General features: G+C 33.1%; 2 protein-coding genes across 3 annotated transcripts; both read right to left on the reverse strand.

Annotated features, from left to right (window-relative positions):
- Nucleotides 1-391: 391 nt before the first annotated feature.
- On the reverse strand, nucleotides 392-1,665 carry LOC107850917 (peroxidase 41). Its single transcript, XM_016695755.2, has one exon. The coding sequence runs from the start codon at nucleotides 1,503-1,505 to the stop codon at nucleotides 540-542; it is 966 nt and encodes a 321-aa protein (XP_016551241.1). The 5' UTR covers nucleotides 1,506-1,665; the 3' UTR covers nucleotides 392-539.
- Nucleotides 1,666-4,608: 2,943 nt separating this feature from the next.
- LOC107850912 (calcineurin B-like protein 1) lies at nucleotides 4,609-10,680 on the reverse strand. Of its 2 annotated transcripts, XM_016695731.2 has the most exons (9): nucleotides 10,461-10,680; nucleotides 9,178-9,334; nucleotides 8,351-8,433; nucleotides 7,103-7,162; nucleotides 6,564-6,672; nucleotides 6,387-6,439; nucleotides 6,169-6,249; nucleotides 5,756-5,868; nucleotides 4,609-4,872 (listed from the first exon to the last, which is right to left on the reverse strand). In XM_016695731.2, the coding sequence occupies exons 2-9, from the start codon at nucleotides 9,260-9,262 to the stop codon at nucleotides 4,809-4,811; spliced, it is 648 nt and encodes a 215-aa protein (XP_016551217.1). In that variant the 5' UTR covers nucleotides 9,263-9,334; nucleotides 10,461-10,680; the 3' UTR covers nucleotides 4,609-4,808. The 2 variants fall into 2 exon arrangements, with proteins under 2 accessions (XP_016551217.1, XP_016551228.1); XM_016695742.2 differs by lacking the exon at nucleotides 8,351-8,433.
- Between the last annotated feature and the right edge of the window lie 5,450 nt (nucleotides 10,681-16,130).

Raw genomic sequence — 16,130 nt, forward strand, 5'->3', positions numbered from 1 at the left:
GTGAAAGTACATGTAGCCAACCAACGAAGCTACTCAGATAAGAGATTTTTCCGGATACAAAAAGTTTGATATTTATGTGCGTGTGTGAGAGCACAGGGCTGAAATCGCGTGTTACTGGTCTTCAAATCAACAATAAGGTGAAAGTATACGTAGCCAACCAGCGAAGCTACTCAAATAATTGAGAAGCATACAATCAACATAACATATTGTTAACTTTATTAGTTTGAAATTGAAATAACATGGCCTTAATGCACAATATATGTAATGGTACTATATCCTTACCAAAATAATGGAACAAAATTTCATAAAAAGGAAATTACTTGTTCCACTTCTTGGTCATGCAAACTTTACAATAACAAAACAACAAAAAAATTAATCAAATAATCACAAATACTAATAACATTCTTGTCCAATATTATCATTGATCATCATATCATTAGCAACACAAAATTCTACCCATCATGGTGTGCATTATTCAAAAAACAAAACAAAAAATCATAAAAGAAAACTCATTACTCATTAACTCATTTCAAATTCTTTCAATGGTGTGCATCATTAATAGCATCACATCTCTTTCTGACTTCTCCTTGTGCACCACTTTTGACTTGATAGACACTTACTTTCTCCATTGCTTTACCAAAATCATTAGCAAAAGCAACTGGATCTTTGGCATATAGCTCTACAAATGGCTTTGTTCGAGGATCAGAGAACAATATTTGGTCTGATCCTAGTACACTTATCCCCTTCATTATGTTCTTGAAAATTACATTGTCAAAATTACCGGGACTAATGACATCTAAGAAGGCTGCCATGTCCTTGTTGGTAGTGTAATTTGCACACATTTTTCTTAATCTTTCAACTAATATTGGGTTCATTGTTGGATCAGCATTAGGGAAAATCCTATTTGCAAACTCTTTGCAATGAGCAAAGCCAATGGTGTGTCCACCACCAGTCAACACAACCATCTCCTTGACATCAATGCCCATGGGTTGGAACTTCTTGATCATTAGGTCGACCGACGCGTTCACGCGGGCGAGCTGACCTTCGACGTTCGGTAGGTTGGAAACTCGGCTGTCTTTCCTCCCTAACGGGACCTTGTAGTGGGGCCCACCGGCTATAACAATGAGGTTTCGGGTAGCGGCCGCTAAGATGTCCGAGCAGGACACGACCCCGGGGCAGGCGAGCTCGAGGGCGGTCTTGATCCGGCTGATCAGGTCGAACGCATCCCCAGCGAGGGAATGGTTCATGTCGTGATCGAGCTCGGTTTTGTTGAACGAGTTCGACTTTATAAGGACGGAGGCATCACAACCATCGACAGCGCAGTCGTGGAAAAACACGCGCAGCATTGCCGCCGCGGTTACGGTGTGTTCCATTTGCTTTTTTTGTGATATGTCCCTTACTATATCATCAAATTTTGGACATGTTTTTGCATAATAATCCAATGTAAGTTGTGCATGAGAAAAAGCAAAAGATGTAAACAAGAAAAAAAGCAATGACCAAGACATTGTTATTTTTGTTGGTGTAAATTTTCTTATTTTTTTTTTCTAAAAAAAGAAGAAAACAGATCAACAATCTGTTTTCTTCTCACAAAAAAAATTGATTATGGTTAAAAAACTAAACAAGTTTTTGATATTAATGAGAAAGAAGAAGACAAATGTAGAGAAGAAGAATTGGATTAATGATTGATGTTTTAATGGTTAAGAGTTATTTTAGGGAAATAGTGGTTATAATTTTATTTAATTTAATTTATTCATTTTGACTTTTTATTATGTGATTATAGAATTTCAGTTGAGGATTACATACGGTAGATCAACCATTTGTTTGTCAACGAATACTAAAAATATTTCATTTACAAAGTAACCACAAATAAACTAATCTAATTGTTATCATTAATGAAAAAATTACATTAATGTTTGCAAAATTTAAAGGAGACTCTAATGTAAATATAGGTAAAATAACATAAATATACACCTTAACTTAACATATTTACACAAATTTTCATCCTTATAAAATAATTATAAAAATCTCAACTAATTATGTATCTTCGTTGGATATATCAAAAGCTAGTTATGTATCTCGACAGATTCAAAATTAAAAAAAAAGTATCGGGAGCTAATATGTATCTTTACAAAGGAAAAAATGTAACTTCGTTGGAAATATCAGGAACTAATTATGTATCTCGACAAACTTAAAATTGAAAAAAATGTATTGAGAGCTATTATGTATCTTTACAAAGAAAAAAATATGTCTTTGTTGGATGTATCGGGAACTAATTATGTATCTCGATAGATTCAAATAAAAAAAATTATATTCGAAGCTAATTATGTATCTTTACAAAGAAAAAATATATCTTCGTTGAATGTTTCAGGAGCTAATTATGTATCTCTACAAACTTAAAATTGAAAAAAATGTATCGGGAGCTAAGTATGCATCTTTACAAAGAAAAAAACATATCTTCGTTGGATGTATCGAGAGCTAATTATGTTTCTCGACAAATTCAAAATGGAATTTTCAGTAATTACAAAATATCAAAATTTTCTATCCGTTAAATATCAAACTGTCAGAATTTATGAATTTATGCTGCTTGCCCAAAAATAAATCAGAGCAGGACTTTTTAATGCAAATTCAAATAATTAGTGAAACTTCAAAACGAAATTGTATGTCAATTGAAAAAAAAAGGTATAAAAACATCAAATAAAATGTATATATTAAAATGTAGAAAATTTTATATAAAAAATATAATTCTCTGCAAAAGGTAAAATTATCTTTTTGTAAAGAAAAAAACAATTATAAATCAAGTGAATCTACAGGCCTGTTTGGCAATGTGATATGAAATCATTTGAAATCAGTTAAAATTTATCGAAATAACTAAGTGGCCTCTTGAATTTGTTAATTTTTTCCGTTTAAATACCTCAATTATATGCGTAACCTATTAAACACCTAATGTATATAAAAAAGTGTGTCTATCAGACACTCCTATGACAATACCTCGAGAAATTATTGCGCGTGACTTTCACACACTGGACATGAAAAAAAGAGTGAATTATGAAGCAACACGTGGCAAACTAAAAAAAATAATTTTATATTAATGCTACCATAAACTTTCGTCCTTTATTTCTCCCAAAAAAATTTAAATTGTTTATTTAAAATCGGATCATTGATCTTAAAATTCTTTCATCTTTTAGTAATTCATTTGAATACTTCCCGATTTTATATTTGCTTTTTGAAAATATTTTTGAGAAAATGCTTTGTTTTCACCCTAAACTATACATGAAATTGGTGAGACACATTCAAACTTTAGGAGAGTTCTATTAACCCCTGAACTAATTATAATCATATTTTTGGCAACCTTACGTGGACCTTCAGTGTGTTGATTCACTGATGTACCACGTATGTGCCACGTAGGCACTAAGGTTGCCAAAACTACACTTTTAATTAGTTCTGGGGTAATAGGACATTCCTAAAGTTCGGGTGTGTCTCAGCAATTTTGTATAGTTCGAGCTGAAAACAGAGCATTTACTCAATATTTTTTACACTTCATGTTATGTTTTCTTTTTGCCCCCTTTCAAGCTGCCAACTTTTAACCTAAGTTCCGCCATTAACAATAACATCTTATCTTCCTCTTTCTCTCTTTGTTATCCAAAACAAATGTCGTCAAAATTTGAAACTACTAAGAAATTAAATAGATAAAATTCTGTGATTAATTATCTTAACAAATTTACTCACGGGTTTTGTTCAATCATAAACAAAAATAAAAAGAATTCACCTAGCTATATTAATGTTGCTTTAATTAATACATTTTGTGAGCGTGTTGGGGGTAATGGTGGAGAAGATTCTGATTGGAGAAAGATCGAAAGAGAAAGAAAAAGAAAAATTTAAGAAAAATACGTCTTACGCGTCTAAAATGACTTGAGTTGCATTTGATATGCCACGTCAGCAGAATGTGCTTAATGGACACACTTTATAATACGTTTAGAGATTCAATATAAAGATGACCTAATTGAGGTGTCAACGCGAAGCTGCTTATGTATCTCGCCTTGAAATTTGTTTGCACATACAATTTGATTTTTCAAAGTTGTATTTTTTTCTCATAAGTTGTGAAAACTACTAAATTTTCTCCAATTCTTATGTAACGTTATCAAATGTGCAAATCATAATTCATAAGTAGGATATCGTAAATCCTAATACACTGCATTGATAAATCACACTCTCCGTATTTCTTTTATAAATAAATATTTGCGGTTACAAACTCTCAGATACACTTAATTTATAAAGATCCACTAGTCAACAATAATAGTAATTAGTTATTTTTTAATACTATAATTCTTTCACTTGGTACGATCAATCTCTTCATGCCGAGCATAAGTATTTAATTTTTTTTATTTTTTTTTGGTAAATTTTAAAACGATGATTTTCGTTTTATAAAATATGAACTTATTGGTCAAACATTATATTTATAAAAAGTTAAAATCATGATTTGAAATCTTCTATCAAGATTTTTTGATAATTTGTGATTTTTGGATAATCGTAATTATCAGATGAAATCGCATATCTAAACGCCTATTAAGAAATTATATTAAATTACCAATTTGGCAAAAATACAATCACTTTAAAAAAAGGGAGGGCTAACAAAACCTCCTCACCCAATTTTGATATATATAATATATATGTTGTGTTTACATTTTTTTTCCCAATAAAATTACATACATTTTTAAAAATATATTAAGGGGGGAAATAAATTAAAGAAATATTTGGAGGAGAAAAATAACTAATTAAAATCTGAAACTACACACTTTTTTTCCTACTACTCATGTAGCTACTTCATCAACTTCTGAATGAAATACAAAACTTGGAAAAGTAGTAGTCACATCCCTGCAAAATAAAAATCGAAAAAATTTCGTTAGACGATTTTAGATGATATAATCCGCGTCTAGTATTTTACGAGTTCAACTCGTATTATACTGACGAAAATGAAATTTTTACACTATCAGGTCACCTAAAAGAGTTACACGTAAATGTGACTTGATTGTGTATCGAGGATATGAGTTAAAAGCTCATCGTCGAAATGTATATATATACGTACATTGATGATCGAAATGTGTATATATATGTATATTGATGATCGGAATGTGTATATATACATATATTGATGATCGAAATGTGTATATATATGTATATCGATGATTGGAATGTGTATATATACATATATTGATGATCGAAATGTGTATATATATGTATATCGATGATCGAATAGTGTATATACCTTAGAAATTTTTACACTATCAGGCCAGCTAAAAGATGTTCCAGCCTATGTTGCTCGAACATTCTGAAAATGTTGGTGCGCCCTTGTCAGATCCTCCAAAAACGAAATTGCACTGCCTTTGGAGGATCCGACACGCACCTGGTGGTATTGTTGAAGAATGCGAGCAACATAGGCTTACAACAGGTAAATGTGGCTTGGTCGTCTGTCGAGGATATGAGTTAAAACTCATCTTCTAAATGTGTAAAAAAAGGCAATCTCGATGCACTAAAGCTCCCGCTATGCATAGGATCCGGGGAAGGGCCCCACCACAAGGGTATATTGTATGCAGCCTTGCCTTGCATTTCTGCCAGAGGCTGTTTCCAAGGTTTGAACCTGTGACCTCCTTGTCACGTGGAAGCAACTTTACAAGTTATTCCAAGACTCCCCTTCGATCTTTTAAATGTGTATATATACGTATATCGATGATCAAATTGAGTATATATATATATATACCTTAGATATGGAAGTGTCATAATCTTTAGTAATGAAGGATTTCGACCCACAAAACTTTGCCATTCTGATTTGTCAATCTTTCCATCCTGATTCGCGTCCGCCTCTGAAAACGTCTACATACAGAAACAGAATCACTAAGTATTCGAAGTTCATCGGGACTATGGTTAGGACAGCAAAAAACACGTAAAAGAGTTATCGGTGCAAAGTTACTGATAACTTAAAGAGCGAACGCATTTTCTGTTATACATAGGTCTCCCTACTGTAAAATACTTTACCAACACTCGATGTTCGCACCAAACCAAACATCGGGTGCGGGTGAGTTTTTACCATCCTTCGATCTTGAACCTCTTTTTAAGCGGAAGTCACTAACACAATATCGTTCGATCATGAAAAAATTTATGGGGTAAAATTACCTTATCAAGTATTATCTCAATGGTTTCATCAGCCAACTTCATATCGGATTCGCGTAAAAGTGCAATCAACATTTGTTTAACCTGCCGAAACAACAAAAAACATAAGCAAAAAACATACAGCCGGTGACATGGAAAGCGAACATAACAGACGCACATAGGCCGCCAGTCTCAGCATAACATGAAACCAAAACAAAATATATATAAAAATTAATGCGCACCTCTTGCCGTTCAATATACCCTGAGCCATCCAGATCATACAGCTTAAAGGAAACTGCGATAGCACAAAATGGAGTTTCATACGACTGTCTACATGTAATTTGTCTTCGTCTCTTTTTTGACGATGAAGTAAAGAGAACACCCGATATATATATATATGTATCTTTTCGTTTACTTACAAGTGAGCTTATCTTCCTGGGAGGCGTTTGGGTGGAAAACATTCATTGCCTTAACGAAATCCTCAAAATCAATGACTCCTCTTTGCTTCAAATCAAAGAGATCAAAAATCTGCGCGTAAAAATTTCATAGGAAAAATTAATATCCCATGCACATCAAAGCAAATTGGCGTACTTTGCCAACTCGATGCATTCGATAAGTTAAAAGGTCCGCAATTTGTTGTTCTTTAACGTAATATTACATAAGAACCTCTACGGTATGTTTACTCGAGCAATACTTATTAAGCATTCTAAGCACAACATTACATCAAATATCGAATAAGGGCAGCCCGGTGCACTATAGCTACCGCTACACTCAAGGTCCGGGGAAGGGCCCGACCACAAGGATCTATTGTACGCAACCTTACGTTGCATTTCTGCCAGAGGCTGTTTCCAAGGCTTTAACCTGTGACCTCCCAATCACATGGTAGCAACTTTACCAGTTACTCCAAGGCTCCCCTTCACATCAAATTATCGAATCAATACCAAAAAAAATACCATACCCGATTCGCAAGGAGGTCTTCTTTCTTTCTATTCTCGAATAAAGCTAACTGGAACTCTTCCTGCACATCAATAACACAATTGTTTAGAGATCAGCGCGAAGAAGAAGCATACTATATGAAACATCTAAGAAGTTCTCGAGACCATAAAATGCAGAACTGTTTTTATCATCAATAGTAAAAGAAATGAAGAACAGCAAGGGAATAATCATATCTCCGAACACAATGGGCGGCAACAAATGCAAATTCTCTGCATTGCGATGCTGCGATTATCTACAGTAATGCGGTTCAATCAAATATGTTACACTAAAAAAGAATGTAAGGTGCGCTACGTGACAAATAAACTCTACTAAATATCTCACAATCTCGCGATAGCAAAACAATCACAAAGAGACAATAAGGCTGTTTGGATGTTTTAAGGCCTCGTTATAACAAATTCTATAAGAACAACAATATACCCAGTGTAATCCCACAAAGTGCGGTATGGGGAGAGTAGAGTGTATCCAGACCTTACCCCTACCTTGGAGGTAGAGAGGTTGTTTCCGATAGACCCTTGACTCAAGGAAAAACAGTTCGAAGCAGCACAGCAGAAGAAATAACGGAAGTGAAGAAGCCATGACAAAATACTATAGAAAGCATGACAAATCATTCTGAACGGTAACTACCACAAAATAATACTGTAATCAAAATGCAAGAAACAACAAATAGTAACAGAAATCGAGGGACAAGAAACTACATGAATAATGCGCTTTACTACCTATCCAAGATTAATTAGCAAACTTTCTTTTTCCACCGACCAAAAGAAAAAAGAGAGTAAAATTTCCTTTTCCACCGATCAAAAAGAAAAGAGATAGGAAGATTTCCTTTTCCACCGATCAAAAAGAAAAAAGCAAGTAAGATTTCCTTTTCCACCGATCAAAAAACAAAAGAGCGGAAGATTTCCTTTTCCACCGATCAAAAAGAAAAAAGCGAGGAAGATTTCCTTTTCCACCGATCAAAAAGAAAAAAGAGAGGAAGATTTCCTTTTCCACCGATCAAAAAGAAAAAAGAAAGGAAGATTTTGTTTTTCGACCCTTCCCATATATGATCTCTCCAAAACAACCTCTTTTAAAAGCTTCTTTTCTTAAAACGTCAAATCGAGGAGAAGGGAAAAACGTTATTACTAACCGGCCGATAATAAGAGATCGAAAAGACATAGTCTACTTTAAACCATCCATCTGGAATCAATTTCATCAGTTAAAAAGAAACTACCTTGCTTATCAGCCCATCATCAACTACTGTACTGCTAATGGTCTTGAACATCTCAAATAATGCCTGAACTTCACTTACAGTAACTGCAAAGAAGGCGGCAAACGAATAAGACTATTGAAGGAAGGTTAAAAGCTTCAATTGGGAGGTTCGGGGGGATAATTAACACGTAAAACTGTAAAGTGAAAACATATCGCATAACCAAACTAGGCACACACTATCACCAACGGATGAACAGACAATTGAACTAAGCCCCGGGACAAAAAAACTAACTACTTTTTTGAACAATTTTCAGTACAACTCAGAAAGATTAGAGCGCAGCGGCTGGTTTCATTTGCACAAATGAGGAAATTCACTTGTTCTAACATCAAATCTAATTCCAAACTCTCAACGTGTTACTCCCACCTATTTCTAAAATAACAGCAGATGTACTGTCTTGCTCTAAAACAAGAATTACTCTACAACAACAACAACAACGACGACAACATACCCAGTGTATTCCCACAAAGTGGGGTCTGGGGAGGGTAAAGTGTACGCAGTCCATACCACTACCTCAGATGAAGTAGAGAAGCTGTTTCCGATAGACCCCCGGCTCAGGACAGATGACAGTGAAAAAAAAAAAACAAGAATTAACTCTGTTAACGGATTTAGCAACTTAAAAGATAGCAAGGAAGTTAACGATCATTCATTACTTTAACTTCCCTCAAAATTTACTTTTTTCTTCGTATCAAAACTTACCCGATTCACACGACAAGTTCCAACTCTATTAAATCAATTTGTACACATCCAAAAAACCTCAACCGAACCAAGATCAGTAACGAGTAACTCACATGCTGTTTGTGATGCCAGGAATACGGGATCTTCATAACCAGGAAACTGATGTTGTCTTGCCACCTTAGAGCTAAAACAGCCCATCTTCTTGAAAACGGAGACCAAGGAGGAATCACACAACTAGAATGGCGCCTACCGACCAGCTTTACTAGAACTCTGCAATATATCATCGAAACCATTTTAGCCTTGCAAATTAGAAAACCGAAATTCACATACCAATACACTATATAATAATTATATCAACTCTCAATTACAAAACACAAAACCACTATGGATAGGTAACACCAACATACATCCTCCATATAAGTTTCTTGCTATAGACCAAACAACTAAATTGCAATAACTCTTAACGATACTATATGAACTCATCGGGCAGGATTTCACTAAACTACATTTCCAACCACACAATTAAAAAGCCTAGGAGAAAATGAAGGAAGTTGATGGAGGAACAGTAATAAATAATGACAAGTTACTTCTTTGATCAAAATGACATGATTCATGCAGAGGATTTTGGCATTTAAAAGTTAAAAGGCAAGAAAATAATACTACTAGTTTTTTTTGTTCTTTTCATTTTCTTAATTGTATACTAGCCTAAATGATTCAAAGACCAGAACTTCAACTAAATTTGAAATTGAGGAACACCTCCCCCCCCCCTCCCCCGTCTCTCCCCCCCCCAAACCTCCAACCCTTCCATAGAAAATCTAACAAAAGAACCAAAAATTTTGCAGAAAAAAATCATTGCTTGATACTCAGAGAAGAACAAAAACTTCCCCTACCTTCCAAATCATTTCAAAGAAGAACAAAAAACATATCCAAAAAACAAAGTAAAAGATCAAAACTTTTAACATGAAAAACTTCAAAATTGTATATAAATGTAAATATTAGAATCAACTGAATCCAATTATATATAAATGATTCAAAGAGATTAAAAAAAAATTACTCAAAGAGCTGAACTTCAGCTAGTTTGAAATTCACACACATTATTGATTGTCTACTATCCCCCCACCCCCACCCCCACACACAAACCACCACCCTCCAGGCTCCAAATCATTTCAAAGAAGAACAAAAACTTCCAACATATCCCAAACAAAAAAAAAAGTAAAAAATCAAAACTTTAACATAAAAAATTTCAAAATTCATTTCTTATTCAAAATATATGAAACACCATCATCTAAAAACACCAAAGAGGTAATCCTAACACAAAAACCAATACCTACAAATCTTGAAACATCAAACAATCATTAAAAAACACACAAAAAAAATGGGTATTATAAAAACTTACAAAATAAATATATCCCAGATGAAATTTCCCTTCCTTTAAACAGAACTTTAATTTCTGAATAAATACAAAGTTCTTCAAAGAGAAAAATAGAGTGTTTTCAAGAATTGATATTTATATAATGTATATAGAAAATTGTATATATTTTTGTGTTTATATATAGGAGAGGAAAATAGTGGGAGAAACCAAAATTGAAGACACCCCAAGAAGGAGAATGAGAAAGAAGAAGAAAACTAACAGAATTTATATAAAAATATGGTTGGAGAGTGAAGAACACGCTCGACAAAAGAGCGTGGATGATTAGGAAGTTAGGACGAGGAGTTTACCGCGGTTTAACCACGGGTAAAAAATTTGTTTTATTGGATAAGGTTAATTACTAATTATGTAATTATGCTATTTTTAGATTAAAAATTGACTAATATTAAGTTTACTATAATGATAATTTTTAGATTAAAAATTGTCTAAACAAGTTTATTATAATGATAATTTTTAGATTAAAAATGGGCAAACAACATAAATCCCGATAGTTTGAAATTTAATTATAGTATATTCCGACATTTTGCATAATTACTGAAAATTTCGATTTTGGATCTGTCATGATACATAATTAGTTCCCGGTACATGCAACAAAGATACATTTTTTTCTTTCTAAAGATATATATAATTAGTTTTCGATTTTTTTTTTCGATTTTGAGCCTGTCAAGATACATAATTAGTTTCTCAATACATCTAACGAAGATAATAATTAGTTGAAATTTTGTAATTACTTTGTAAGGGTGAAAATTTATGTAAATATGGTAACTTAAGGTGTATATATGTTTATGATTTTAATTGACTAAGCAAGTTTACTATAATGATAATATGTTCGGTGTAATTTAATAGGAAAGGTATTGAAAGCATGGGCGGAGCCACCTTAGATGATTTGGCGCATATTTTTGGTCGAAAATTTATGTGGGGTAAAGATATTGAAAAATAGTTATTATAAGTGTGTATTTAATTTTGCATAATTATAACTCAATTGAGAAAAAAATTGTATATTATTCGTCAAATTTTTGTCTGCGCCGCTATGGGAGAGAGTGGTGTGTACTTAGGCTTATCCCTCTTTTTTATGAAGGTAGAAACATTATTTTTGATAGAAGATCAGCTCGAGTAAATCATAAGTATGTAAAACAAATACGTTAGCGGAAAAGTTATATGGAAAATAATGAAGAAGCGAACAATAACAACGACAAAGTAATACGATAATTGAAATAAATGAAACATCAGATAATACTAAAATCAAAGAATAAGATAGAACGAGAGTAATAATAAAAATGAAAATAGAATTAGACAACGCTCAAGGTATTATTCTTCTACTCTAATCCCCGACCTTCAATATATTTTTATATGAATTTATGTCATTTTATAAAATTTTGGTCCCTCATTTTTTAGTAAATTTTTAATTAATCCTTGTGATGCTCGATCAAATTAAACACATTTGACCTTCAATTAATTGTCACATGCACTTTAGATCTTTTTTTCTCATAAATATCGATATACAAATTTATCATGATTATTAGTTGGTCCACCATTTAATTATTTATTATTTGCTATATCAACCTCACATTGTTACTCCATTTTCGAAGATAATATAGTTCTAAAAAAAGTATAAGTACATAAAAAGATTAAAAATATATATTTCTAATTAATTGAAGTTAATATGATTAGTTAGATATGATAACTCGCAATAAATAGAATCAAATTTTATTTATAACTATGAGATCAAATTACTATCGTACCTTTTATTTAATTTCCTTTTGTATGAAATACATAAAATTGAAAAATTTACTAAATAAGATCAGAAGCGTTTTTTTCTACTTACGATTAAATTCATACATACGTTACAAATCTAAAATCGACGTGTTTAATGCTTATTTCCTTTTTATAAAAAATAAAATACTTGAAATTATGAAAACTATAGTAATTTTATACTTATATCAAGTATAATATCAACATGTTTAAAGTATAAGATTGTAAAATCGGGGGTCCAAGTTGATTCTATAAGTTTTTTTTTTAAAAGTAAATTATGGACCCTATCTTCAATAATAATAATATATCACTTAATAGATTTAAAGTGTAATATTCATCTGTACAATTTGATAGATTCCTAAAAGATAAATCATAACATGTCCTTGTGTATGTAGAATCCATTTTTAAATTTCATTTGCAAAAGTGAGCCTTATATATATATATATATATATATATATATAAATCCACCATTAATTTCTCTACTCCAAAATAGAAAAAAAAAATAGTAATACAATCGGTTAAGATCAAAGTCAGATCAGTATAATTGATTTTTAAATTATTAAAATCAAACCAAAACAAATATTTAATATATTTATCGATTTGATTGTTATCGGTTTTGGTTCGATTGTTGAGTTATTAATCATACACGAAAATAAAAGATATGTAAGATTGTGTACCAATGATAATATGCTTATGAATTATTATTTTTTTCAAAAAACAAATATGTGTTTTTGCACCTCCAAGGTACTATATAAAGTATAATTAATAAAAAGAACAAGTTCAATGTTGTGTGGAATATACCCCCTAGAGAATTAGATTAACTTAATCTCCACTTAATTCTCTAATCTTTTTGATTATATACTAAATATATTCAGATCTTAACTGAATAATTTTTGCAACTTCAAAGTATTATAGTAAAATAGTAAATGAAAAATCCCACTGTCCTTTGATATATTCCCTTTAAACAGTAAATTAAATCGATTTGATTTTCACTTAATTCGATAAATTTCTTGATTAAATACGTACCAAAGTGTTTAATTTAATAATAAAAGAGTAATCTCATTGCCATGTGGAATATTTTCCCTAGGGAGGTGAATTAGATTCACTTAATTAATTTTTAAAATCTTCTTGATTATATATTTTTTAAAAAATCAAATAATTTATATTTATATATGATTTTTGTTAATCTAAAGAATCCAATTACAAGAACAATATCAATATCCTGTAGAATATGCTCCTAGGGATGTGAAATGAATTAACCTTGAATTAATCTACACTTTGTTCGATGATTTTTTTTTGATTAAATATTAAGTAATTAAGGTATTATAATTATATATGATTTTCACTATTGTAGATTAATAATGTTAACGATTAGTCCAAGTCGTCACATGTTTTTGTTTGATGAGTACGTAATGGAACAAATTAGTGTAGTGGACAAGAGATTGTAATAGAAATTGCAATGTTAGTAATTTGAATTTTTTTGGTTGTCTTTGGAGTAGGTGCGTAGTGCTAGTAAGTAGGAAGGTGTGGAGGAGATAGATTAGGGCAGAAAAATAGTAGGAACGAGTACGTCGGTGTTAGTAGGTAGAAAGATGTAGAGGAGGTGAATTTGAGTAGAAGGATAGTAGAAACGAGTGCGTCGTGCTAGTAGGTAGGAAGATGTGGAGGAGGCGGATTTGAGCAGAAGGATAGTAGAAACGAGTTCGTCAGTGCTAGTAGGTAATAAGGTGTGGAGGAGGTGGATTAGAGCAGAAGGACAGTAGGATCGAGTGCGTCAGTGCTAGTAGGCAAGAAGGTGTGGAGGAGGTAGATTAGAACAGAAGAATGGCAGGAAAGAGTGTGTCAGTGCTAGTAGGTAGGGAGGTGTGGAGGACGCAGATTAGGGCAGAAAGATAGTAGGAATGAGTGAGTCACTGCTCGTAGGTAGGAAGGTGTGGAGATGTAAATTAAGGCAGAGAAATAGTAGGAACGAGTGTGTCAGTGTTAGTAGGTAGGAAAATGTGGAGGATGTAAATTAGAGCAAAAGGACAGTAGGAATGAGTGTGTCGGTACTAGTAGGTAGGAAGGTGAGGAGGATGCGAATTAGGGCAGAAGAACAGTAGAAACGAGTGTGTCGGTACTAGTAGCTAAGAAGGTGTGGGGGAGACAGATTTGAGAAGAAGGATAGTAGAAACGAGTTTGTCAGTGCTAGTAGGTAGAAAGGTGTGAAGAAGGTGGATTAGGGCAGAAGGACAGTAGGAATGAGTGCGTCAGTGCTAGTAGGTAGAGAAGTGTAGAGGAGACAGATTAGAGCAGAAGAATATTAAAAATGAGTGAGTCAACGCAAGTAGGTAGGAAGGTGTGGAGGATGCATATTAGGACAGAAAGATAGTAGGAACGAGTGTGTCAGTACTAGTAGGTAGGAAGGTGTGGAAGATGCAGATTAGGGCAGACGAATAGTAGAAACGAGTGAGTCAGTTCTAGTAGGTAGGACGGTATGAATGATGCAGATTATTAGGACAGAAGAATGGTAGGTACGAGTGTGTCAGTGCTAGTAGGTAGGGAGGTGTGGAGGACGCAGATTATGGCAGAAGGATACTAGGAACGAGTGAGTCACTGCTCGTAGGAAGGAAGGTGTGGAAGATGCAGATGAGGGAAGAAAAATGGTAGGAACGAGCGTGTCAGTGCTTGTAGCTAGGAAGATGTGGAGGATGCAAATTAGGGTAGAAGGACAGTAGGAACTAGTGTGTCGGCGCTAGTAGGTAGAAAAGTGTGGAGGATGGGAATTAGGGAAGAAGGACAGTAGAAACAAGTGTGTCAGTGCTAGTAGGTAGGAAAGTGTGGAAGAGACTGATTTGAGCAGAAGGATAGTAGAAACAAGTTCGTCACTGCTAGTAGGTAGAAATGTGTGGAGAAGGTGGACTAGGGTAGAAGGACAATAGGAATGAGTGCGTTGGTGTTAGTAGGTAGGAAGGTATGGAGGATGCAGATTAGGGCAGAAGGATAGTAGGAATGAGTGTGTTAGTACTAGTCGATAGGAGGATTTTGTTATCCATGTTAGTAGTGGCGGAGCCAGGATTTTCACAAAGGAGACTCACAAGTGAACATGCAAACTAATCTAAGAGGGTTCGTCAACTACTATATATATATATGAAAAATAATTTTAACCATATACATATGTATAATTTTTCGTCGAAAGGAGTTCGGATGAGCCCCTATCTCAACTGTAGCTCCGCCCCTGAGTGTTAGTAGTGATAGTACTAGTATTATTTCAGAATGTTGTATCATTTGTTGTATTACTTGGTAAATTCTGTCTATGATATTTTTGGGTGTGGTAACTATTGTATCTTGTCTTTTTACTATTCCTTTTCTAGATTATTTTATCTTGAGCCGAGCGTCTATCGAACATAATCTTTCTATCTTACCTCTATAGTAATGATATGACCTTCATACAGTTAGTTTCTCCTGACCCCATTTAGTGAGAATATACTGTATGTATTGTAGGTTGTTGTTCTTTGGAATAGGTGAATTAGCTTGAATTAGTCTTCACTTCCTTTGGTGACTTTCTTAATTAAATATTGAGTAATCAAGGTATAATTAAATATGATTTTCATTATTATAGATTAATTATATTAACAATAAGTTTAACAAGTCACATGTTTTTGTCTAACTAGTACGTAATGGAATGCCCTAATGGACAATAGACTACAATAAAAGCATAGAAATAAAAGTTTGAATTTCAATAATTCACTTTGGAATATTATTTTCAGTAGTTCTCCTTTGAACATAATTTTTCAATTAGACTAATATTTATTTATTTATTTATAATATTCTCGTTAAATGTGAGCCACAAATCAAAGAATTAAGAAATTAGAAATATTATAGGCCCTTGTTTGATCTTCTAAC

This window comes from Capsicum annuum, chromosome 1, assembly GCF_002878395.1.
Source record: "Capsicum annuum cultivar UCD-10X-F1 chromosome 1, UCD10Xv1.1, whole genome shotgun sequence".
Taxonomy (NCBI): Eukaryota; Viridiplantae; Streptophyta; class Magnoliopsida; order Solanales; family Solanaceae; genus Capsicum; species Capsicum annuum.